This window comes from Malania oleifera, chromosome 3 (assembly GCF_029873635.1).
Source record: "Malania oleifera isolate guangnan ecotype guangnan chromosome 3, ASM2987363v1, whole genome shotgun sequence".
NCBI lineage: Eukaryota > Viridiplantae > Streptophyta > Magnoliopsida > Santalales > Ximeniaceae > Malania > Malania oleifera.
The window spans coordinates 121041245-121067780 of record NC_080419.1 but is presented as its reverse complement, the minus strand read 5'-3'; the positions used below and the strand labels follow the sequence as shown (position 1 = coordinate 121067780).

General features: G+C 35.3%; 3 protein-coding genes across 10 annotated transcripts in view; 1 reads left to right on the top strand and 2 right to left on the bottom strand.

Moving 5' to 3' along the window:
• Window positions 1-403: 403 nt before the first annotated feature.
• LOC131150617 (pentatricopeptide repeat-containing protein At3g51320) lies at window positions 404-21245 on the bottom strand. Of its 6 annotated transcripts, XM_058101448.1 has the most exons (8): window positions 17489-17669; window positions 17096-17163; window positions 16724-16926; window positions 5387-5813; window positions 4998-5065; window positions 4518-4786; window positions 4386-4429; window positions 2028-4080 (listed from the first exon to the last, which is right to left on the bottom strand). In XM_058101448.1, exon 8 carries the CDS (start codon window positions 4034-4036, stop codon window positions 2240-2242), a length of 1797 nt encoding a protein of 598 aa, XP_057957431.1. In that variant the 5' UTR covers window positions 4037-4080; window positions 4386-4429; window positions 4518-4786; window positions 4998-5065; window positions 5387-5813; window positions 16724-16926; window positions 17096-17163; window positions 17489-17669; the 3' UTR covers window positions 2028-2239. The 6 variants fall into 6 exon arrangements, 5 of the variants coding, with proteins under 5 accessions (XP_057957431.1, XP_057957430.1, XP_057957432.1 ...); XR_009135577.1 differs by lacking the exons at window positions 2028-4080; window positions 16724-16926 and adding an exon at window positions 404-1283 and having other exon boundaries at window positions 4607-4786; XM_058101447.1 differs by lacking the exon at window positions 16724-16926 and having other exon boundaries at window positions 4607-4786.
• Window positions 21246-21288: 43 nt separating this feature from the next.
• LOC131150618 (tetrapyrrole-binding protein, chloroplastic) lies at window positions 21289-22379 on the top strand. The gene has a single exon (XM_058101452.1). It carries the CDS (start codon window positions 21289-21291, stop codon window positions 22084-22086), a length of 798 nt encoding a protein of 265 aa, XP_057957435.1. The 3' UTR covers window positions 22087-22379.
• Window positions 22380-23389: 1010 nt separating this feature from the next.
• Window positions 23390-26536, bottom strand: part of LOC131150616 (uncharacterized) — a 69123-nt gene continuing 65976 nt past the window's right edge. Inside the window, exon 12 of one of the 3 annotated variants that reach the window (XM_058101443.1) lies at window positions 23390-23864. The gene's annotated coding sequence lies outside the window, so the exon portion shown is untranslated. The remainder of the gene's footprint in view (window positions 23865-26536) is intronic. The other 2 variants (XM_058101446.1, XM_058101445.1) reach the window with 2 other exon arrangements.

The window sequence follows — 26536 nt, the reverse complement described above, 5'->3', positions numbered from 1 at the left end:
ACTTCATGCTTAAACACTGACATGTTTGAAATCTTAATGTGCACTTCACACCTCTAATAAGCCTGTTAAGAAATGTAGCTAATAAAACCCAACTGGCAATAATAAATGTTAGCATGACCAATTTTTTGGGCCATCTGAAATTCCCAAAAGTCCTGATAAGCCATATGTCGTTTCTCAACTTAGTTCCCAAACTTGTTTCCATGGGAAAAAACATTCTTGTTTGTTATACACAATTTTTTGCAGGCTTTGCTTAAACAAAAGCCAGATTTTCTGACCTAAAAAATTTGGGATGAATGTTTACTTCTTGCTCCACATCTTCTCTTCGTGCTTAAATGGTAACAAATAAAATCTTGGACTCAAATGCTTAAAATGCAAATATGTTGAAATCCTTCCACAGCAGATGGAGCCATTCTTATCATAGAATTGTCCTCCAAAAATATTGCATAGCAACCAACTCTTTCATACAAGCATAATGTTTTTCCTTCTTTTCAAACAATCAGCCATGGGGATTTTATTGTAGCAGCAAGAAACGATTTACAGGAGGGAAGAAAAAAGTCACCTCCCAGCCTTAAGTAGCTTCATAAAACAGAAGTCAACCCTCAGATTACAGAACATCAAATTACTATCCAGAAACATAGCAGCAACCTAGATTATAGAAGCACATATCAAAGACAGACAATATCCAGCTAAAAATAAGGTTATAAAGGAACATCTGGGCAGTAGATCACACAAAATCCTTCTAGTTCAACTGTTACTTAAAAGCCTTCAAGGAAAGACCCCACAATATCTAGAATTAGGGTTATGGGAAGGAACATTTGAATTGTAGACCACACAAAAACCTTGTAGTTCAACTGCCACTCAAAAAACCTCAACAGTTGGAATGCAAGTGCTGAACGGCCTGAAACCATCTCTGCCCCCAACTAGAAAATCATGCTAGATGAATTTTCAAATTTTAACAATGCGTCAGAAATTTGTTGCTCTTATGGGTGCAGTAGCATGAAGCAGATGATGGGCAAAGCCAGAACCATCTTATGTGAGAGCTTAAAAGATCAATCACTAAAATACAGTCAATCATGTTCTTCTAAATTCCTTGTGAATGATACCAACCAAAGATTCCTTGTGAATGATACCAACCAAAGGCAGCTTTGGTATCAGCAAATTATTTTTAAAAAAAATAAAAAATTTTAAAAAAATCTCAGTGATGAACTCTAGTATTTCCCTCGGCATTTGGATGAACTGTCCACCTCTGTAGCATCAAGCTCACCTTCAGCCTTCACCATAACCTGCAAATTAAGTTCTGCATTTCTGCCCTTATATAATAAATTTTATATTTTAAAAAATAAAATTTAAAACTAGAGAGATCTTGACTCGATATGTTACTCTTTTTGGATTTGTGCTTTTTGTGTATTTTCCAGGATTTATATTGTAAACATGAGCTCTTTTGAGTAAAGAAATGTATTTGGTGTCTTGTTTAATAATGTCTAACATAAATATACCCTTTTATGTATGTATGATGTGAAGTTCATTTGTTGTGCATGTTAATGTGTGATTGCTATTTCTTATGTTTATAATTCATGTGCTTATATGTGAATGCTTATAGATGAAATTATAACATAATTCATGCGCTTATATGTGAATGTTTATAGATGATATTATTCTATTGATATCATGCATGATGGCTTAGGCCACTTATACGATACTTGTGTTGTGCATAGAGGTGTGAATGTGTAAATATTGAGTAACTTGGTTAAAGCATAACATTATTTTACATATGCTCTATAATTAAAACAATATAATTCAAAATGCTCCACCACAGTTTAATCCACATTGTTTCCTGTTACTATAATATAAAAAATATTTAACCATTAATTTCAACTAGGCGGTAGGCTTCTCCTCCCCGACACAACCAAGAGCTGAACGAAGTTCTCGATGCTCTGTCCGTTAGTAAAAGAGAAGAGCCACATGCACAAATTTCCAAATTTAAAACCCATATGTAAACTTCAATAAACTAATCTGACACAATCTGATACTTTTTAAAAAAATTCAATTCAATTCAATTCATCACAATTATCATCAACATTATTCTCGCATGATAAGCCATATCACAATAATTTTAAGATGGGATTAATGAATCATTTTCTCAACCAAAATTTAGAACAAAAAAGTTAGGAGATGCATCATCCTGACTAGACAATCCATATCCAGGCAATTTTATTTTTCACATGTAATGGGGTTGACACTAACTTTTGACTTGTGTCTCCAACAGTGGTTGTGGTTGTGAACCAGTGGTTGACGAGTTTAGTCGCTGAGCAAGTGTATTGATCACCATGCCTACCTCCTCCACCCCCATTTGCCATCGATCTCCCACTTTGAACTCGTGAACAATTTTTTTCAAGTCCATGAGACTACAACCCGGCATTTCTCCAAATCCTTTAACCTTCATAATCTCTTTCACCCTAGCAACATCATCCCATTGGCCTGCCACAGCATAGATATTCAATAACAACGCATAGTATGACAAATTTTGAGGTTCTAATTTGATCAAAGACTTGGCTATTTGCTCTCCCAAAGTTACATATCCTTGGAAACGACATAAACCGAGCAAACCAGCCCAAATTGTGGATTGTTGTGATGCATTTGCATCATCCAATGGCATGCTCTTTAAGGTTTCAACTGCCTCTTGAATTAGCCCAACACCAGCAAAGAGATTGGCCATGCACCAGTAATGTGCAAAAGTGGGCTTTATACAAAATTGATTAATCATTTGGCTAAAGTAATTTTTTCCCCGTATCAACAATCCAGCGCGGGCACAAGAACACAAAACACCAACAAAGGTAATTTCATCTGGGAAAACTCCTCCTTTATCTGAATTCATTGCCTTAGGAAAGTCGATCATTCCATCTTCATCTACATACCTCAATCTATCCACCATTTCTGCAAACAGATTAAGCCCGTCTTCTGGATTCCCATGAATGCAATGCCCCAGAATCATTGCATTCCAGCAAACCAAATTCCTCTCAATCATCCCGTCAAACACTTTCTGCGCAACACTCACCCTCCGGCATTTGCTATACATATCAATCAAAGCAGTATTCACGATTAAACTCGATTTTAGGAGTGTCCTCACAAGAGCCCCATGAACTGATCTGCCTTCCTTCAATCTAGCTGATCGACCACAAGCAGTAAGCACACTTACCATCGTGGTATCATTCCCTCTCATTCCTTTATTCGTCATTCCCCTAAATAACTTCAACCCACACCCCGGGTTCCCATCTCTCAAATACCCAACAATCATTATGTTCCAAGAAATCACATTTCTCTGTGGCATTGCCCCAAACAGCCTGCGCGCAACACTCAAGTCTCCAAATCTAGCATGCCCATCAACAATCGAATTCCAAGACACCAAATCCCTTTGAGACATTCTATCAAACATCTGCACGGCCGTTTCAACATCACCACAACTACTGTACATGTGAATCAACGAGTTACACACTGGCAGTACATCATCAACGCCGTTCTTAATAGCCTGCCCATGGCATTTCTTCCCATTTTCCAACCGACCATCTTTGGCGCAAGAACTAATTAGCGGAGGGTAAGTGAAGCTGTTAGGGAAGAACCCATTCCGCAACATCTCAAAATAGGATGACACAGCTTCGTGGGGCACATCGCTAACTGAGTACGCCTTGATGAGGGTATTTATGCAATAAGTGTGGGGTAATTCAATGAATCCAAAAACCAACACGGTGTAGTTGATGTCGCAGTAATCTGCAGAGTGTTGGAGAACTCTGGCGGCGAGAAAAGGGTTGAGAAATAGCCCCGAGGTGATCAAGTGAGCTTGGATTTGAAACAAGTGTCTTGTGTTTTGACATGTTTTGAAGAGAGCAACGATGGAATGGTAGAGACAAGTTGTGCTATCCTTAGACGATGAAGAGCTAAAGGCAGAAGAATAGAGAGCACATCTGGAGGGAAGTGCAGTGGGATGAGAGAGAAACAAGTTTCTAATATGAGAGGTTCCTCGTATTGAGATTCTTGCCATTCATCTGGAACCCATGTTTCGTTGATCGTCTGATACTTGACTTCCTTTCATCCAAGAAAACAAACAAATAAGTAAATTAATAAATAAAAGGAAAGTAGCATCCAAGAAAACAAACAAACAAGTAAATAAATAAATAAAAGAAAAGAAGAGAGAGAGATCATCAATCTGAGATCATGATCAATACATCTCTCTTTCAGATCAGGAGAAATCATACGTACATATATATATATATACACACACACACATATGCATATATGCAGTGGGATTTTAACATTTTCCCTTCCATTTTCCTTTGATCCAAACAAACACAATCATGATAGATAAGTGGACAAAAAAAAAAAAAACTTACCCACTGCTGCGTTGAGGAGAGAAGATTGAAAGCCTCCACTGGCTCTGCAGATCCACAACAAAAATTAACTTTAATAGATAGATCAACATCAACAAAAATTATCGGGAAAGCAAGAGAGCAGAGAAGGCCAACATTCGTTTCGAAAAAAAAAGGAGAAATCGAGGCTGAGAAAGAGAGAGCGTTGAAGGATTCCGATCAGATATAGAGATCGAAGCTTGCACCTCACATTTCCTTTTCCTATTCCTCCAGTACCAACTTGGTGCCAACGATTCAGAGGAATGCTTCCATCAACTTTATTTCTTGATTGATTTTTCAGATTAGAAAAATACAGAGAAGAATGAATGCAGAAGATTAAGCAAGTTTCTGGGTAAAGTCTCCACTCTAGCTAGCTCTAGATCGATCTGCAGATCCACAAGTAGCTTGACTTAAATTTTAAACTGATATATAGATCCAAGATCTAACCGTCAGAGAGAGAGAGAGAGAGAGAAGCACCAGAAACCCTAACTTCATCAACCCATAGAAATAATTTCGGACAAACATTAAAATATATCCTACTTTTTTTTAAAAAAAAAATAAGCAAAAAAAAAAAAAAAAACGATTGGAAACGCTTACTACTCCAGTGGAGGTGTAAGTAGTGATCGTGAAGTTGTGGTCACTCTGATAGTCCCTGCAGAGAATATCTGAAACAATAATAACAGATTCAATAAACAAGCAAATGGATTAATAACATTCTACCGATGAATCAAAATAAAGAAATGCTCCGCTCGGACATGCAGGGAAAGAGTACAAATAAAATTATAAATTTCACAAATTTTCCCAACGAAACAAAAGACGGAGACCGAGCCGAAGATAGCTAAATGCTCCGTACAAATTTGTTTACTTAAAACCAGAAGAAACAACAACAAATGAAATTCAAAGTTCCATTTCTCCTTCCCTGCAGTTTTCTCAGCAACCCTGCGGAGTGCGAAGAAACGAAAACGAAAAAGAAATTATGAGTTTACCTCTGGCTTTCTTGCCGACGTCGGAGTAGAGACCAGGGCCCTTAACCAACTTTTTTTTTTCCTCGCAAAGAAGTGAAGATCCAAGAAAATGGCGAGAAAATGAGAGTCGGGGCTTCAGCTCCTCGTTGAAGAAATGTTTATCAGCGGATGGTGCAGAGGACTCGCGAACCCTCCATCGCGAGAGGGGAGCGGTGAGGGTTTTGGGTGCTTGTTTTCTGGTGGGCTAATCTCCACCGTTGGATACTGCGAGGAAAGATTGCTTGTCCCATCTCGCCGTCGATTTCAACTAGGAGGAAAAGAAACACGTTCGGCTTCTCTCTACTCTCTCTTAAATATTTTTTTCAGTTCCTAAATACTCATTCTCTTGAGCGTCCAACTCTAAATGAAAGGAATGCATGTAAGCTTGGCCCCATCAGTACAGTACCACCTGCCAATCAGATTTCATACACAAATGATTTACAAAATTTTAAAATAATTATATATTTTTTTATTAATATGTTCCTAATTAGAGAGAAGAGAGGAACAATTGCTAAAATATAGGCTAAATTAATGTTTTTTTAAAAAAATTTAAAAATAATTTACATCTATATATATATATTATTTTTTGTACAAAAAAAAGAATAATTATATGAGTATTTAGGAACTGAAAATCAAGTTGCAAATCAAAAAATTCCTTTCTTTTAAAAGTAGATAAAATACATTTTAGCTTTTTTTTTATGCATTCATGCAAACTAGAAGTTTATCATATGTACATATAATAATAATAATAATAATAATAATAATAAGAAGAAGAAGAAGTTGGTGACAATGTCATTTTTAACCCGTATTTTTTTTCTTTTATTATTTTTAAAATATTAAAAATAAAATTATAATATTTTATTATTTAAAAATTTTTATTAAATTTTAAAATTCATTTAAAATTTGAAAAAAATTACAAAAAGGAAGAATAATTTGAACAAATTTACTTTTTTATCTTTAATTTTCAAAAAGAGTGAAACAAAATTAAAATTATACTAAATGAATAAAATTTTAATTTTTAAACATCAGTAACATTTGATTTTTAAAAATTTTAATCATATCCCTGCATAAATTTATTATCAAGTAGCATTAAGAATAGATTATGTTCAAACATCCAACAACCTTCATCACAAAGATTAATTTTTAGTCATTCTTATATCATTCTATGTTTTTTTTTTTCCCAGTTACTCAACTATAAGTTAATGAAAAGAAAATTCATGTAATTTTTCAAATGTATAAGAAAGTCATTGAAAATTTTGAAACCTCAAGAGAGGTTAATATCTTTTTTCCGTACTATTATTAACTTCTTTAATTTCCTTTTAAAAAATATTTGGCTAATATTTTACCATTTAATGAATTCTTGAGAGTCTCAACCAGGGGCACAACCAAGTCAATGCCTGGTGTGGCCAGGTGGATGTTTGGTGCGTCCACATCGAATCTGTTTTGCGATTTGAACAGATGTAACCTTTCGAAAAAGACATAATTTTGTCTATTTGACAACAGAATTAACTTCACGAAATATGCAAAAAAAATTCATCATTCTCTCCTCCTCTTTCTTACATAAAGTTTTCACAAATTATTTTTTTTTTCAAATCTGGATTCTATTATATGCAGAAATAGAATTTCTGATAATTTGTCCAGAATATTCTAAAGGTGTTTGCAATCAATTTTCGTTTGTATATAACATAAACTAATATCAAATTATATTCTAAACTTCATTATATTTTCGAAACATATTTGCTGACTCAATACACATCGATCTGATGGAGCAAATAATATTTTAAGGAAAACGATATTGTAATATACCTTAAAACATTTTCTTATCTACAGTATTTTCCTATTTTATTGTTACAATTATTTATATTTTTCAAGTTCTAAAATGAATCCTATGGTTCTAGGATATGGAGGTGCCCAAATCTAGACTACATGCCACCTGATTTACTAGAATTGCATTCTCACTTTGTAAACGACGCGGAATTTGATGAGTAATTCATGACTAGCCCATTTAAATCAAATATAGGTTTAGTAGACGATGATTTATTTACAAACGGATTAACCTGAACCTGACCTATTCAATAAACAAGTTAGGCAAGTTTGGGTTAGGTACCCGCCAGTGACCAGTTTAATTTTATATATATATATATATATATATATATATATATATATATATATTACATTAAAAAATATATTAATTAAAGAGATGTACTATTTTCAACATTTTATGTTTTTTTGTTAGGATGTTAATAAATAAAATAAGAGTGTTGTTTTTTTATAAAAAAAAAATGTATATATGTCACTTTATATGAAATATTTTTAAAAATTAAAAATAAATAAATAATATTTTTAAACAAATTCTTAATGGGTATCCGTTTCTGACCTGTTTATTAAACGGACAAGTTTGAATTTATATATTAGTCATTCATTAGTAAAAGGGTCAATCCGAACCCGAATTTGTTTAATCACTACCCGTTTACATTCCGCCCAAACCCAACTTGCTAACTCGTTTTGCCACCCCCAAATGTATGATGGAATAAGGATTAAATAATAGAGACACAAGAAAAGGAATTCAAATAAATTAATAATAATAATAATAATAATAATAGTAAAATAAAAATATTAATCATATAGAAATAAATTAAGATATTGGTAGACACATTATCACCCCGTTTGGATGAAGGATTTTGTCAGAGGAAAGAAAAGCAAATGAAATAAGAAGAAAATGTACTTACTATTTTATTTTTCTCTTTGCTACAAAAATCATTAAAAATGATACTTTATTCTAATATGATTGAGAGTTAAGAAAAATTAAATATTAGTAATGTGTAAAATCAAAATTTTAGTAATTTATTTTCTATGTAATTTTTTTTTTCCTTTTTTTTTTCTTAATAACCAAACATGAAAAACAGTATTTCCTTACATTTTTCTTTTCTTTCTTTCATATTTTTCAAGTTCTAAATTAATCCTATACCCATATTTGGAGAAGCATTGAACTTGAAGTTATGTTTGATTTAGATAAGATATAATATAAAAATTGTATTAAAATTAATCCAAATCCAAAATTCATAATTGATACTTCCAAACATTACCTATGTGGGTTCAATGAGTACAATACACACTCAATCTTCTTGCACTTTGTTGTATGCTTTTTAATCCCTAAAATGTTCTTATTAATTAATTAGTTAAATGGTAAAACCAATTTAGTATAGGAAGATATTAAATATTATATGATTAATCATAACTAATCGCAGCTAATACAAATATTTTATAAATAATTCATACATAAAGTGCCTTCCTTAGTGTCTATTTCTTAAAATTTTAAATTACTAACACACAAATTTTAATTTAATAGGTAACTTGAGAGTCCATTTGAATTAAGGATTTTACTAAGGGGAAGAAAAAAAAAATGACAAAAAGGAAATTTATTTTTCTTTATATTTTTTTCCCATACTAAGGCTCGTTTGGAACACAAAAATTAGTAGGGAAACGGTAAAACAAAAACAAAAGTAAAAAATATATATATATATATATATATATATATATATATATCAAACCTATGAACAAAAAAAAAAAAATTTTACACATCATTGATATTTAGTTTTCCTAATTTTTAGTCAAAGTAAAATAAACTTTTATTTTTAATAGTATTCTATATACAAGGAAAATAAAGGGAAAAATAAGTTTCCTCATACAATGGTACTTAGGTGATAACATAAGTGAATTTTATGGAGAGATTCTAACTATTTACAAGAGATTTTGACTCATTATGCTCTACTCTTTTGGGATTTGTGTTTTGTGTATTTTCCAAGATTTATATTGTAAACATGAGCTCTTTTGAGTAAAGAAATGCATTTGGTGTCACATTTGTTGTGCATGTTAATGTGTGATTGATATTTCTTATGTTTATAATTCATGTGCTTATATGTGAATATTTATAGAAGACATTATTCTATTGATATCATGCTCGATGGCTTAGGTCACTTATACACGATACTTGTGCTGTGCATAGAGACGTAAATGTGTACATACTGATTAACTTGGTTGAAAAAATATTTAACAAATGCCACATAAACTACCAAGTGAAAGGGAATTAAATTTAAAGCATAACATTATTATTTTATAGATGTTCTATAATTAAAACAATATAATTCAAAATGCTCCACCAGAGTTTAATCCACATTGTTTTATGTTACTACAATATAATAAATATTTAACCATTAGCTCCCTTACGCCACTAGCCGCTGAATGAAGTTCTCGATTCTCTGTCCACTCGTGAATGGGAAGAGCCACATGCACAAATATTTAAATTAAAAACCTATATGTAAACTTCAATTAATTAATCTGACACGGTCTGATACTTTATAAAAAATTTCAATTCAAAAATCATTACAATTGTCATCAACATTATCCTCACATGATAAGTCATATCCTAATAATTTAAGGATGAGATTAATGAATCATTTTCTCAACCAAAATTTAGAACAAAAAAGTTAGGAGATGCATCATCTTGACTAGACAATCCATATCCAAGCAATTTTATTTTTCACATGTAACGAGGGTTGATACTAACTTCTAACTTACGTCTCCAGCAATGATTGTAGTTGTGAACCAGTGGTTGACGAGTTTAGTTGCTGAGCCAGTGTATTTATTACCATGCTGACCTCCTCCACCCCCATTTGCCATCGATCTCCCACTTTGAACTCATAAACAAATTTTTTTCAAGTCCATGAGACTACAGCCCGGCAGTTCTCCATATCCTTTAACCTTCATAATCTTTTCCAACCTAACAACATCATCCCATTGGTCTGCCACAACATAGATATTCAATAGCAACACAGTATGACAAATTTTGAGATTCTAACTTGATCAAAAACTTGGCTATTTGCTCTCCTAAAGTTACATATCATTGGAAACAACATAAACCAAGCAAACCTGCCCAGATTGTGGATTGTGGTGATGCATTGGCATAATCCAATGGCATGCTCTTCAAGGTTTCAACTGCCTCTTGAATTAGCCCAGCACCAGCAAAGATATTGGCCATGCACCAATAATGTGCAAAAGTGGGTTTTATACTAAACTAATTAATCATTTGGCTAAAGTAGTTTTTTCCCCATGTCAATAGCCCAGTGCAGGCATAGGCACACAAAACACCGACAAAGGTATATATGTATGATTTCTCTTGATCTGAAAGAGAGATGTATTGATCATGATCTCAGAGTGACGATTACTCTCTCTATTTTTCTTTTATTTACTTATTTGTTTGTTTTCTTTGATGAAAGGAAGTAAAGTATCAGATGATCAACGAAACGCAGGTTCTAGATGAATGACAAGAATCTCAATACGAGGAACATCTCATATTACACTCTCTCATCCCACCGCACTTCCCTCCAAATGTGCTCTCTATTCTTCTGTTTTTAGCTCTTCATCTTTTGAGGATAGCACAACTTGTCTCTACCATTCCATCGTCGCCCTCTTCAAAACATGTCAAAACACAAGACACTTGTTCCAAATCCAAACACACTTGATCACCTCATGGCTATTTCTCAACCCTTTTCTCAGCCCCAAAGTTCTTCAACACTCCGCAAATTACTACGACATCAACTACACTGTGTTGGTTTTCGGATTCATCGAATCGCCTCACACTTATTGCATAAATACCCTCATCAGGGCGTACTTAGTCAACAATGTGCCCCACCGAGCTGTGTCATTCTATTTTTAGATGCTGCAGAATGGGTTCTTCCCCAACAACTTCACTTACCCTCCGCTAATTAGTTCTTGCGCCAAAGATGGTTGGTTGGAAAATGGGAAAAAATGTCATAGGCAGGTCGTTAAGAAAGGCGTTGATGATGTGCTGCAGTTGTGCAACTCATGGATTCACATGTACTGTAGTTGTGGTGATGTTGAAACGACTATATAGATGTTTGATTGAATATCTTAAAGGGATTTGGTGTCTTGGAATTCGATGGCTGATGGGCATGCTAGATTTGGAGACTTGAGTATCGCGCACATGCTGTTCAGGGCAATGCCACAGAGAAATGTGGTTTCTTGGAACATAATGACTATTGGGTATTTGAGAGATGGGAAGTCGAGGTGCGGGTTGAAGTTATTTAGGGGAATGACAAATAGAGGAATGAGGGGGAATCATACCACGACGGCAAGCATGCTTATTGCTTGTAATCGATCAGCTAGACTAAAGGAAGGCAGATCAGTTCACGGGGCTCTCGTGAGGACACTCCTAAAATCGAGTTTAATCGTGAATACTGCTTCAATTGATATGTACAACAAATGTCGAAGGATGAGTGTTGAGCACAAAGTGTTTGACAAGATAAGTGAGAGGAATTTGGTTTGCTCAAATGCAATGATTCTGGGGCATTGCATTCACGGGAATCTAGAAGACGGGCTTAACCTATTTGCAAAATGTTGGTCGATTGAGGTATGGAGATGAAGATGGAATGACCGACTTTCCTAAGGCGATGAATTCAGATAAAGGAGGAGTTTTCCCATATGAAATTACCTTTGTTGGTGCTTTGTGTTCTTGCGCCCGCACTAGGCTCTTGACATAGGGAAAAAATTACTTCAACCAAGTGATTAATCAGTTTGTATGAAACCCACTTTTGCACATTATTGGTGCATGGCCAATCTCTTTGCTGGTGTTGGAACACAAAACACCAACAACGACATACATGTATGATTTCTCCTTCTCTAAAAGAGAGATGTATTGATCATGATCTTAGATTGATGATCTCTCTCTCTCTCTCTCTCTCTCTCTCTCTCTCTCTCTCTCTCTACTTTTCTTTATTTATTTACTTATTTATTTGTTTTCTTGGATGACAGGAAGTAAAGTATCAGATAATCAACGAAACGCGAGTTCTAGATGAATGACAAGAATCTCAATACGAGGAACATCTCATATTACAGACTCTTTTCTCTCTCATCTCACTGCACTTACCTCCAAATGTGCTCTCTCTCTTCTACTTTTAGCTCTTCATCTTTTGAGGATAGCACAACTTGTCTCTACCATTCCATCGTTTTCCTCTTCAAAACATGTCAAAACACAAGACACCTGTTCCAAATCCAAGGTCACTTGATCACCTCATGGCTATTTCTCAACCCTTTTCTCGCCCCCAGAGTTCTTCAACACTCCGCAAATTACTGCGACATTAACTACATTGTTTTGGTTTTCGGATTCATCGAATCGCCCCACACTTATTGCGTGAATACCCTCATCTGGGCATACTCTATCAGCGATGTGCCCCACCAAATTGTGTCACTCTATTTTGAGATGCTGCGGAATGGGTTCTTCCCCAACAACTCCACTTACCCTCCGCTAATTAGTTCTTGCACCAAAGATGGTCGGTTAAAAAATGGGAAGAAATGCCCTAGGCAGGTTGTTAAGAAAGGCGTTAATAATGTGCTGCTGGTGTGCAACTCATGGATTCCATATACTGTAGTTGTGGTGATGTTGAAACGGCCAAACAGATGTTTGATGGAATGTCTCAGAGGGATTTGGTGTATTGGAATTTGATGGTTGATGGGCATGTTAGGTTTGGAGACTTGAGTGTTGCACACATGCTATTCGGGGCAATGCCACAAAGAAATGTGGTTTCTTGAAACTTAATGATTGTTGGGTATTTGAGAGATGGGAATTCGGTGTGCGAGTTAAAGTTATTTAGGTAAATGATGAATAAAGAATGAGAGGGAATCATTCCACGATGGTAAGCGTGCTTACTGCATGTGGTCAATCAACTATACTGAAGGAAGACAGATCAGTTCATGGGGCTCTCGTGAGGACACTCCTAGAATCGAGTTTAATCGTGAATACTGCTTTGATTGATATATATAGTAAATGTCGGATGGTGAGTGTTGAGCACAAAGTGTTTGACAAGATGATTGAGAGGAATTTGGCTTGCTGGAATACAATGATTCTAGGGCATTGCATTCAAGGGAATCCAAATGATGCAAATGCATCACCACAATCCACAATCTAGGCAGGTTTGCTCGGTTTATGTCGTTTCCAAGGATATGTAACTTTAGGAGAGCAAACAGCCAAATTTTTGATCAAGTTAGAACCTTAAAATTTGTCATACTATACTTTGCTATTGAATATATATGTTGTGGCAGCCCAATAGGATGATGTTGTTAGGGTGAAAGAGATTATGAAGGTCAAAGGATTTGGAGAACTGCCGAGTTGTAGTCTCATGGACTTAAAAAAAATTGTTCATGAGTTCAAATCGAAAGATCGATGGCAAATGAAGGTGGAGGAGGTCAGCATGCTAATAAATATATTGGCTCAACAACTAAACTCGTCAACCACTGGTTCACAACCACAACCACTGTTGGAGACACAAATTAGAAGTTAGTGTCAATCCCCCATTACATGTGAAAAATAAAATTGCTTGGATATGGATTGTCTAGCCAAGATGATGCATCTCCTAACTTTTTTGTTCTAAATTTTGGTTGAGAAAATGATTCATTAATCTCATCCTAAAATTATTGAGATTTGACTTATTGTGTGAGGTCAATGTTGATGACGATTGTGATGATATTTGAATTGAATTTTTTTAAAAAGTATCAAACTGTGTTAGATTAATTAATTGAAGTTTCCATATAGGTTTTAAATTTAAAAATTTGTGCATGTGGCTCTTCCCTTTCACAAACGAACAGAGAATCAAGAACTTCGTTCAATGGCTAGTTGCATCAAGGAGGAGAGAAGCCTGCCGCCCAGTCAAAACTAATGGTTAAATATTTGTTATATTGTAGTAACATAAATATTTTTCTGAATTAATCGTCTTAGGAAAGCCAGTTATTCAATCTTCATCTACATACCTCAATCTATCCACCATTTTTTGCAAACATATTAAGCATGTCTTCTGGATTCCCATGAATGCAATGCCCCAGAATCATTGCACTCTAACAAATCAAATTCCTTTCAATCATCCCGTCAAACACTTTCTACGCAATACTCACCATCCGACATTTGCTATACATATCAATCAAAGCAGTATTCACAATTATACTTGACTCTAGGAGTGTCCTCAAGAGAGCCTAGAGAATTGATCTGTCTTCCTTCAATCTAGCTGATCGACTACAAGCAGTAGCACGCTTACCTTCATGGTATCATTCCCTCTCATTCCTTTATTCGTCATTCACCTAAATAACTTCAACCCGCACTCCGGATTTCTTTCTCTCAAATACCCAACAATCATAATGTTCCAAGAAACCACATTTCTCTGTGGCATTGCCCCAGACAGCTTGTGTGCAACACTCAAGTCTCTAAATCTAGCATGTTCATCAACCATCGAATTCCAATACACCAAATCCCTTTAAACCATTTCATCAAACATCTGTCCGGTCATTTCAACATCACCACAACTCCAGTACATGTGAATTAACGAGTTACACACCGATAGCACATCATCAACGCCACTCTTAACAACCTGTGCATGACATTTCTTCCCATTTTCTAGTCGACCATCTTTGGCACAAGAACCAATTAGCGGAGGGTAAGTGAAGCTATTGGGGAAGAAACCATTTCGCACCATCTCAAAATAGAATGACATAGCTTTGTAGGACACATCACTAATTGAGTACACCCTAATGAGGGTATTTACGCAATAAGTGTGAGGTGATTCGATGAATCCAAAAACCAATATGGTGTAATTCATGTCGCAGTAATCTACGGAGTGTTGGAGACCTCTAGCGGCGAGAAAAGGGTTGAGAAATAGCCCCGAGGTGATTAAGTGAGCTTGGATTTGAAACATGTGTCTTATGTTGAAAAGGGCAACAATTGAATGATAGAGATAATTTGTGTTATCCTCAAAAGATGAAAAGCTAAAAGCAGAAGTATAGAAAGCGCATCAGGAGGGAAGTGCGGTGGGATGAGAGAGAAAAGAGTTTCTAATATGAAAGGCTCCTCGTATTGAGATTCTTGTCCTTCATCTAGAATTCATGTTTTGTTGATTATCTAATCCTTGACTTCTTTTCATCCAAGAAAATAAACAAATAAGTAAATAAATAAATAAACAAAAGAAAAGTAGAGAAAGAGAGAGATAATCAATATGAGATCATGATCAATACATCTCTCTTTCAGATTAGGAGAAATCATACAAAACGAATGTCCGCATTCTCTACTCTCTCGCTTTCCCGATAATTTTTGTTGATGTTGATCTATCTAATAAAGTTAATTTTTGTGGGGGATCTATAGAGTCAGTGGAAGCTTTCAATCTTCTCTCCACAATGCAGCAGCGGTTATGTTTTGTTTTTTGTTTTTTTTTTTTTTGTCCACTTATCTATCTTGATTGTGTTTGTTTGGATCAAAGGAAAACGGAAGGGAAAATGTCAAAATCACACTGCATATATGCATGTATATGTGTGTTTGTGTGTGTGTGTGTGTATATATATATATATATATATATATGTGTGTGTGTGTGTGTGTGTGTGTATGTATGTTAAGAATTCCACTTGTGAGCCTATCTCACATTAGAAAATTTGAGTGGATGATGGGTACTTATATATATGGTTGACCCCAAAACTCAAAAGGCATAAACTTTTTGATCAAGTTAGTGTTCACTCATATGTATCAAGTCCACCCATGGACTCCTCTGATCCTAACAAGTGGTATCAGAGTCGACGGTTCGTAACTCTAAGTTAACGATATCGTAAAAGTCGAGACATAAAACTAATTCTCCTGACTTGTTAACAATTGAAGGGCCAAATGTGTGACTAAGACCAATAAAAGTCATCTAGGTTTGGGATGGATCCGAATACGATTAAAACGTGAAGGGTAAGATTGGTTCGAAAACACATCGAATGCAATCTGAGACACGTAAGGGACAAGTGGTAAGACCCACTTAAGCAACTGTTGAAAAATTAGACTTACTCTCATAAGGGAGATGGTTTCCGCTCAAGAGAGAGCAGTTGAAACTCACAAGTGAGAAAGAGATTGTTGAGAATTCCACTTGTGAACTTGTCTCACATTAAAAAATTTGAGTGGATAATGAATGCTTATATACATGGTTGGACCCAAAATCCAATAGACTTAAACTTTTGAATCAAGTTGGTGTTCACTTATGTGCTCCTCTAGTCCTAACAATGTATGATTTCTCCTAATATGAAAAAATGTATTGAACATGATTTCTGCATATATGCATGTGTGTGTATATATATAACCACTGCTGTGTTGGGGAAAGACATCAACAAAAATTATCGAGAAAGCGACAGAGTGAATGCAGACATTCATTTTAAAAAAAAAGAGAAATCGATGTTGAGAAAGAGAAAGCGTTGAAGGATTCAGATCAGATATAGAGATCGAAGCTTGCACACATTTCCTATTCCACCAGTACCAACTTGGTGCCAACGATTCAGAGGAACGCTTCCATCAACTTTATTTCTTGATTGATTTTTCAGATTAGACAAATACTAAGAAGAATGAATGCAGAAGATTAAGCAAGTTTCCGGGTGAAGTCTCCACTCTAGCTAGCTCGATCGATCTGCAGATCCACTAGTAGCTTGATTTAAATTTTAAACTGATATATAGAACCAAGATCTAACCGTCAGAGAGAGAGAGAGAGAGAAGCACAGAAACCCTAACTTCATCAACCCATAGAAATAATTTCGGACAAACATTAAAATATATCCTAATTTTTTTTAAAAAAAAATTAAACAAAAAAAAAAAAAAAGATTGGAGAAGCTCACTACTCCAATGGAGGTGTAAGTAGTGATGGTGAACTTGGGGTCACTCTGATAGTACCTGAAGAGAAGATCTGAAACAACAATAACAGATTCAATAAACAAGCAAATCGATTAATAACATTCTACCCGATGAATCAAAATAAAGAAATACTCCGCTCGGACATGCAGGGAAAGAGTACAAATAACATTTTAAATTTCACACACTTTCCCAACGAAACAAACGACGGAAACCGAGCCGAACATAGCTAAATACTCCGTCCAAATTTGTTTTTAAAACCAGAAGAAAACAACAACAAATGAAATTTGAAGTTCCATTTCTCCTTCCCTGCAGTTTCCTCAGCAATCCTGCGGAGTGCGAAGAAACGAAAACGAAAAAGAAATGACCAGGGCCCTTACCCAACTTTTCCTTTTCCTCGCAAAGAATTGAAGATAGAAGAAAATGGCGAGAAAATGAGAGTTGGGGCTTCAGCTCCTCGTTGAAGAAATGTTTGTCAGCTATGGTGCAGAGGATTTACGAACCCTAATTGCTTGGCCTCTATCGCGAGTGGGTGGGGGGCAGTGAGGGTTTTGGGTGCTTGTTTTCTGGTGGGCTAATCTCCACCGTTGGATATTGCGAGGAAAGATAGATTGTCCCTCCTAGCCGTCGATTTCAACTAGGAGGAAAAGAAATACGTTGGGCTTTTCTCTAGTTTTTTCCCATATTATTATTAAAAATAAATAAAATATTAAATAATACTCTAATTAGGAAAAAATTTCCCAAACTAATGCTTACTTAATCTCGCAGCTTGATGCTGCGAGATTTAAACTGATAAGCCGCTAGGAAGGAGACGCGTGGCACGAAAGAGAGCAAATCTCGCAACTTGAAGCTGCGAGATTTAAAGTGAACGGCCAACAGGAAGTTGACGCGTGGCTGGATTTTGAGATTTAAACAAATCTCGCAGGTTAGTCCTGCGAGATTTGCTTGGGACACCCTGCTTCTCCCGGAGCCTTCCTCCTCCGCCGGCCGTTGCACCCTCAAGATTTGTTTTTCTCATTTTATGCTGCTATCCTAAAAAACGCTGCACCAGCTGAGGCAGCTTGTGGTGGGTTTCTTCGATCTCTACTTCTTGTGTAAAATAACACAGAAAATGACACATGATGAAATGAGCAGAGCAGAGCAGAGCAAAGTAGACAATGGAGGAAGACCGACCGTGTGGGAATTGGTTTTTGACCAAGAGAGAGAAACAAATGTCCAGATTCCAAGTGAAATGAAAACACGAGAAACAAAATTGTTTTCTTTATTTTCCGTCCTTTTAATTTTAAGGTTAATCTCGGTCCTTTTAATTTTAAGATCACTGTTGATTTGACGAGTTCTTCACATTTCCCTTCTTGTGCGAGTTAAAAACAAGTGAAAAGCAAAGCAGGAAAAGCTTCTTGCTCAACTCATACCTCTCTCTCTACTCTGTTTGTCTCCCTTCAAACCCGGCGGTATTTCATGCACTGTTCAAACTACAAAAAATAATGATTTCTTTAACATAACCATGTTAACTTTAGATAACCAAACAACACCCCACCCCCCTCAGTGAAGAAAATTAAAAAGGTTTAAGAACAGTTAATTATTATGCTTTTTTTTTCTTTATTTTTTGAATGTCGACTGATTTTCTTTTTAAAAAATATACAAAAAAAACAAGCTACAAATTACATTTCTTTTCAGAAAAGCAAAACCTCTGTTTTTAGTAGCTACAACTAAAATTGCTGCCTCTCTGCAAAGCATGTTGCTTGTCCAAATCTGCTAATAAGCAGCCAACATTCCGGTAAACCCCTAAGCGCAAGGAGAAGTGAGAGAACATATGCTGTGTTATGACATTTTTGTCACAATTTCCAGCTTGGATCTACCCAAAATTAGCATTATCTTTTTCAGAAGCCACCCCAAATTAACCATAAGTCATCTAAAATTGCTTCCTCTGCAAAGCATATTGCAGAGAGGGCTGCCTCAAGCACGAGCTGCCTCAGCAAGTACTGAAACAGGGGAAGGGAAAGGGAGGGATAGGAACAAAAAAAATCTAAAAAACGTACTTGGCTAGAGTTCTCTTTGAACTCAAAGACAAGATTAAAATAATTTTAAAGATTTTGTTGTAGCCAGTGTTCTCTCTCTGATTGCTCTGTTTTTTGGATAATAGATTTACCCGCCCTCATCGAGGAAGTTGCTCGTCGAGAAGCTCTATGTGATCACCCTCAGCTCAGCAAATCTCTTCTTGCTGCCGGGAGCGGAGCTGGTTCAGGATCTAGTCTCTGCTGATTAAAATTCTTCCGATGATTGGCAATTAAAATTCTTAAATTTATTTCATTGAAATGTCATCCAAGTATCAGCTGGGTCATTATAATTATTATTTTTTTTGTTGGGTAGATCTGGGTGCAACGGCCGGCAGAGGAGGAAGGCTCAGGGTAGTCCCATGCAAATCTCGCAGGACTAACCTGCGAGATTTGTTTAAATCTCAAAATCCAGCCATGCGTCAACTTCCTGTTGGCCGTTCACTTTAAATCTCGCAACTTGAAGCTGCGAGATTTGCTCTCTTTCGTGTCACGCGTCTCCTTCCTAGCGGCCTATCAGTTTAAATCAAGCTGCGAGATTACGTGAGCATTAGTTTGGGAAATTTTTTCCTAATCAGAGTATTATTTAATATTTTATTTATTTTTAATAATAATATGGGAAAAAACTCCTTTTCTCTCCTCTCTTTTAAATTTTAAGATTCATTTAAAATTTGAAAAAAAAATTACAAAAAGGAACAATAATTTGCACAAATTTACCTTTTTATCTTTAATTATAAAAAATATAATAAATGAATAAAATTTTAATTTTTTAACATTAGTAACATTTGATTTTTAAAAAATTTTAATTATGTCCCTGCATAAATTTATTATCAAGTAGCATTAGGAATAGATTATGTTTAGATATCCAAAACTTGAAATCTTTTTTAATCATTCTTATCTCATTCTATATATATATATTTCAATTACTCGACTATAAGTTAATGAAAATAAAAATTACGTAAAACTCAAGAGAGATTAATATCATTTTTCCCTATTATTATTAACTTCTTTAATTACTTTTAAAAAAAATATTTGACTAATATTTTGTCATTTCATGCATCTCAAGAACAAAAAGAACAGAATAAAAAAAAAATTTATTTGCCTAATTGATAGTAAATCAGTGGAGGGACTATCAGTACTTCAAAAATTTAATATCTGGAAAGATTGTAAGATTTTTATATTTATAAATAATTAAATATTAAGCAATTTAACATTTTCATTGTTAAACATTGATCAATCAAACACTAAAAGTAAATTTAGAGCATAAATAAATTACAATATGGTTAGAATAATGAAAAAAAAATGCAAATCAAAAGTTATTACAATAATAATAAAAAAGAATTACTTAGCACTTATATTTTTAAATTCACCCTTTAACATTAATAAAACTATTTTATATGAAGATTGAAAACTGTGAAAGTATTTTTAGATGGTTTCTTAACTTCTAATTTTTTTCAAAATTTAAGAATATTTTAAATTAATTTTAAATTTTAAACTTTATTAAAAATTATGTGCATAATAATCTAATTTTTAAAAGTTAATTTAGACTATTAAAGTACTTTACACTAAATTGAGGTTGACAACTTGCTTATTCACCAACAGTTCAAAATTAAATCAATCATCACATTGGTGTAGTTTGGTATCTAGGGTTCTACATTATGGTGTTAATTGATAAAGGATCATTTTGATGTAATAAAATTTTCCATTCATTTAATATAAAATTCACTTGGACAATAAATGAGACGTAAGATACATGGTCAAAAAAGCTAAAATGACTTTGCACTAAAAGATAAAACAAATACAAATATAAAACTCATATTAGCAGACTAAATTTGTGCATTAATTCTACCTATTGTCTCCCCATGAAATCATCAATTGAGTGAAATCAAATCATTTCACCATCATCAAATCATCCTCATTAATTTATACATGAGAGAGAGAGAGAGAGAATCCAACCTCAGCCAGATGTAGCCAATCAAAATCTCCTCTCACATTGCTCCTGATGGCTGCTTGAATTCCCTCCCTCTCTCCTCTTCACTCATTCCTTATCTCCCCCTCCCCATATCTATTCCACCAAATTCCCCATTCTCCTTCCAACCCTCTCGTCTCTCTCGCTCTCTCTCTCGATGGCAACCAATTCCCTTCAGTCCCTCCACCACCACCACCACCACCCTCTCCTGAGGCACCTTCCCACTGATCACTCCCCTGCTCCCACCCTCCCCTCTTCACTCTTCCTCAGACCCACCACCATCACCACTACTACTACTCTCTCCACCACCCCCACCACTTCTCTCCCTTCCATCACACACTCTCTCTCCTCCTCCACCAGCAATATACCCTCCACCTCCCAAGCTGCCATCTCCTATGACCTCCTCCACCACCACCTCTCCTCCAAAAACTTCCGGCAGGCCGACGAGGAGACCCGCCGCCTCCTCATCGCCCTCGCGGGCGAACCAGCCCAAAAGCGCGGCTACGTCTTCTTCTCCGAGGCCCAGTTCATCCCGGAAACCGATCTCCGGGCCATTGATGAACTTTGGGTGCAGCACAGCAACAGCAAGTTCGGGTACAGTGTGCAGAAGAGAATATGGGAAAAGGCCAACAGAGACTTCACGAAGTTCTTCCTCAAGGTTGGATGGATGAAGAAGCTTGACACTGAAATTGAGCAGTACAACTACAGGTCTTTTCCCAACGAGTTCACGTGGGAGATGACAGAGGACACCCCAGAGGGTCACTTGCCCTTAACAAATGCCCTTAGAGGTACCCAATTGCTCAGTAGCATCCTCAGCCACCCTGCTTTTGAGAACACAGAAGAAGAGAAGGAAGAAACAAAGGAAGTTGCAGATGAGAATGGAGGGCTAATGGGGTTAAGGGATACGCCAAAACCCATGAGGGAAACAGCGTTCAAGCCAAACTACAGCTTCTGAGGGGCAGAATTGTTGCACTAAACAAGAAACTGGTTTTGGGTTTCATGTGCTATTGCAAGTGGTTGATCAATGGGAAATGGGAAAGTTTTTTTGTTTTTTTTTTTAATTTTCTCCTTGTCTTTTTTCCCCCATGTCTTACGTCTTTTGTTTGGATCTTCTTGGTATTTTTTTTCCTCGCGGGTAGTGGTCAAAATGACATATGAATAATTCAATTGTATGAGCTGAGACAGTTCCAGTGATAGAAAAGGTAGGCGAGGTTGTAATATGTGCATATATAATTTTTTTAAAAGCCAGAGGACAGCTAGCCTGTGAGGTGTTCTGTATTTTGGGGCGAGCATAAAATATAAATAGCTAGTGCTGATAGTAGAACGGTCATCTCAGAAGAGGTCGGAGAACTTGCAGAATGATCCAAACCCAGTTCAAAAATGAAAATACAGAAATCAAATACAAATAAGTTCTCAGAACTTTGTGTTTTTTGTCGTGAAAAATAATTTATAAATTTATTTATTTTTTAAAGAATTGTAAAAATAGTTCATTATTTTCTCATATTTAACCATTTATTAAAAAGAAGTTCTTCACTTAATTTCAAATTCTCAGTATGAATGCTCAAAAGTAAACAGAACAATAATATATATAAAAGAAATAAAATTATTTTTCATGATAAAATACAACTTCTAATCTCCCTCTGGAATTTGAAATCGTTGGTCAAAAGAAAAGATAATTAAAAAGAACATGTTTTTTATGTTTAATTATGAAGAAAAGTGAGAAAGTAATTAATAAAATGACCAAATCCGACGTAAATTTAATTTTACAAATGATTAAATATTAATCATATAAGTTAATTTTTTTTAATAATATCTGATATAGAGATAAAATATAAGATAACTAAAAAAAATATTTTTTTCACGTTTAATTATGAAGAAAAGTGAGAAAGTAAATAAAAAATTACCAAATAAGACACAAATTTAATTTTACAAACGATTAATATTTCATCTTCTTTAAATATTAATTATATAAAATTAATTTTAATTTTTAATAATATCTGTTATATAGATAAAATATAATTAAAAATAAATTCCTCACTTTATTTTCTTTCTTTTCTTTTTTTAATTTTTCAAACAAAATCTTTCATCCAAACTAACTCTTACTCCATAATTGGTATATAAGAATAGAATGAAATTAGATGAAACAAACTCAAATTTATGATTAATTTTTTCTAAAAATTTTTCATTCAAATTTACTCCGCTCTATTCCCCAAATGAAAAGGTAGTCTGAGAGTAATAAATCTGTGCGGAATAAGAAGTGTAACGCATAAAAATGTTCATTAATTAAAATTACTTCAGTGGCAAAAAGCGCAGTGATGAAGATTACACTGGTCTTTAAGAATATGAAAGACGAAGAGGATGCATCATGATATTTTGTGCTATCAACATGAAAAAGACATCCCAATGCAAATCAATGTTTCATAATGTCATCTCTCTCTCTCTCTCTAGATACAAATGATTCCATCTACCTCTATGCAAGCATTATAAACATGGGATTCTGCTTTGTGTGTGTGTGCGCGCGCATGTGTGTGTGTGTGAGAGAGAGAGAGAGAGAGAGAGATACATATGTGATTCTGTAAATACGATATAAGAAGCAAGCACTGGTACACAAAAATCTTAAATATCCACCGACCATGATCAGTGCCAGCAATCTTCGTAGCACTTCCTGCACATATAATCAACTGTTGGGCAGGTCAGGTTGAATGCCATGGTTCTCTCTTGAAACAGAAGTACCTACAAAACAAAAAGTTGGTGAGGGCATCATCTTAGTGCAGTCAAATAGAAAAAATGCACCCTTTTACTTTAACAGATCTTAACATTAAGATCTTTGAAAAAGATCTTTCAGCCCGTAGTTTAGAGCCTCCAGTTGCTAAATTGAGGAAAAAGATAGCAGGTTGGAAATTTAAGCTTTTATCTCAAGGGAGCCGCTTAGTTTTAATTAAGCATGTATTATCATGAATGGCAGTTCATCAGTTGGCGATAATTGACATTCCTAATATTGTCTTCACAAAGTTAAATTCTATGCTATTGAATTTTTTTTTGGAATGGAGTAAATGATAAAAGAAAAAGGAAATGATGTTCCTTGCCTAATATATGTAAGCCTATGTGTGAGGGTGGTTTGGGTATAGGGATTTTGAGGAAGTAAAAAAATTATTGCATATGAAGTTTGTCTGAAGATTGTTAACTATGGATAATATGTGGACTCAACTCTTTAAAGCCAAGTATTTGAATAATAGACACCACTTGAGAGAAATAAAGTCAGATAAAAGAACCAGATTTTGGAGATCGATTGCTCATGTGATACCTGAAGTATTAGAGCATGTTTGTATTCAAATTAAAGAAGGGTCGGCCTCTTTCTAGTTTGATCGATGGTTAGCTCCGGTCCCCTTTGTGCTAAGGTTCAGGAAATCAGAAACCATAAGCTACAAACACGAGATTGTTGGGATAGAGATGGGTGGAATGTTGATTTATTAGAAAATCTGTTGGGTAAAGAACAAGCTGAGGAAGTAATGAGCTCTGCTATTTCTTGCAAGGAGAGTCCAGATACAGTAATTTGAGAACCTTCAACAGATGGATAATTTACCATGGCAAGTACTTAGGAAATTATAAGGCAGCGTAAAGAGGAATTCTTAGTTTCAAAATAGATTTTGCATCCTATGTTGCCAAAATGGGTGTCAATTTGTATATGGAAGTCTTGGTTCGCTTGTCTTCCGATTGATACTCATATTCAAGAAGTAGGTGTTTATATGGCCTCTTAGTATGATTGTTGTTCAAATGCCAAGATTGAATCTCTAGACCATGTGTTTTGCACGGGATCTTTTGCTCAGGAGGTATGGAAACAAGCAACAGTAGCGTTGGGTGTTAGTTGTATGACAACGAATACATGGAAAGCTAGAGTTAATTTCTGGTTTAACTGTACAAGACGGGTCTCACAGTTAGGCATTTTGGTAAATCTCATACCTAATCTCATCATTTGGAGACTTTGGACTCGTCAATGTAGAGCTAGGATGGAATCAATTCATGATTCGGTGAGAATTGTGTGGCTTGATATTAAATATTGGTTGAGATCCATTTCGGACAAGTTAACTAAACGTGCACCTACTTCTTGCACGGATATTGCAGTCCTCTATGCTTTGGATATTCAAGTTAAAAATGTGAGGGTTCGTCTTCCTCATGTAGTCAGATGGTGTAAACCTGGAATAGGTTGGGTTAAGTTGAATGTGGATGGAAGTTGTAGAGGTAATCCGGGTAATTGTGGTGGTGGAGGCATGATAAGAGATGAAAGAGGATTATTTAAAGCAGTTTTTTCCTCATTACTGAGTTATGGAACCAATAATATGCCTAAATTAAAAGCGATCATTATAGGAATTAATCTATGCAAAGATCTCGGATTTGATCAAGTGGAGATTGCCTGTGACTCTGCTTTATTGGTTCAGTTGATTAATTCTAGGAAGTGTTCAACTTGGAACTTATGGGAATTGTGGGAAGAGCTTGTGTTAGCATTGAGAAGCATACATTACAAAGTGGAACATGTTTACAAGGAGGCGAATCAAAATGCGGATTTCTTTGCCAAGCAGGGTGAATCTGGTATATCTCGATCATATAGTTGTCAGGATGAGCTTCCACAGCAAGTCAGGGGAATGATTTGATTGGATTTGTTGGGATTTCCTTCCTTGCGCTCGTGATGCTTTGTGCTAGTGTTTGTGAAGGTTGGAGTGGTTGGTTTATTCCTCGAGATCTTCCAGAATTTTGTTTGTTTCCACTTATAGTTGTTTAGTTCTTATTTATTTGTTTGGTTGTTGGTCATTGATTTATTGGTTTTGAATAAGTTGGTTAAGTTAGCTTTAGTTTCTTGGGGTTTGATTTTGTTTACCCCAAGTCTCAAAGTTGGAACCACGATATTCCTCCGCCATAAGTGAGGGGTTTTCTAATAAAGATAGGAGGTGCTGCACTCTTTTTCCAAAAAAAAAAAAAAGATCTCTGAAAAAAAGAAATGGAGGACGTACTTTAAAATGTTAAAATAAGGGAATTTACAAAAAAATATCTAGGGGATTTGAGTAATTTGATTAGCCCCACATTTCGATGAAGAATGTGAAGTTTCTAGGGAAAATTTTAAGAGGGTCCTAAACCCCATTATTTTAAAATCTTAGGTCTTGAAAAATTTTCTGCCGTCTGAAAACTCAATTATTTAGAGGGCTGTACTAAATTTTAAGAAATTAGATGTGGGGAAAAGGGGGAATGTAAGGATGTTGGTTGGACAAAGCAATAGTAGGAGGGGAGCCAATGGCACTGGTGGCTGTGATGACAATGGTGGTAGTACAGTTAACCAATGACCTAGGTGGGGATTGCTAGAATTCCATATCCACAGGTAGGATTTAGAAATGGGAGCCAACGCCCTTAAATCC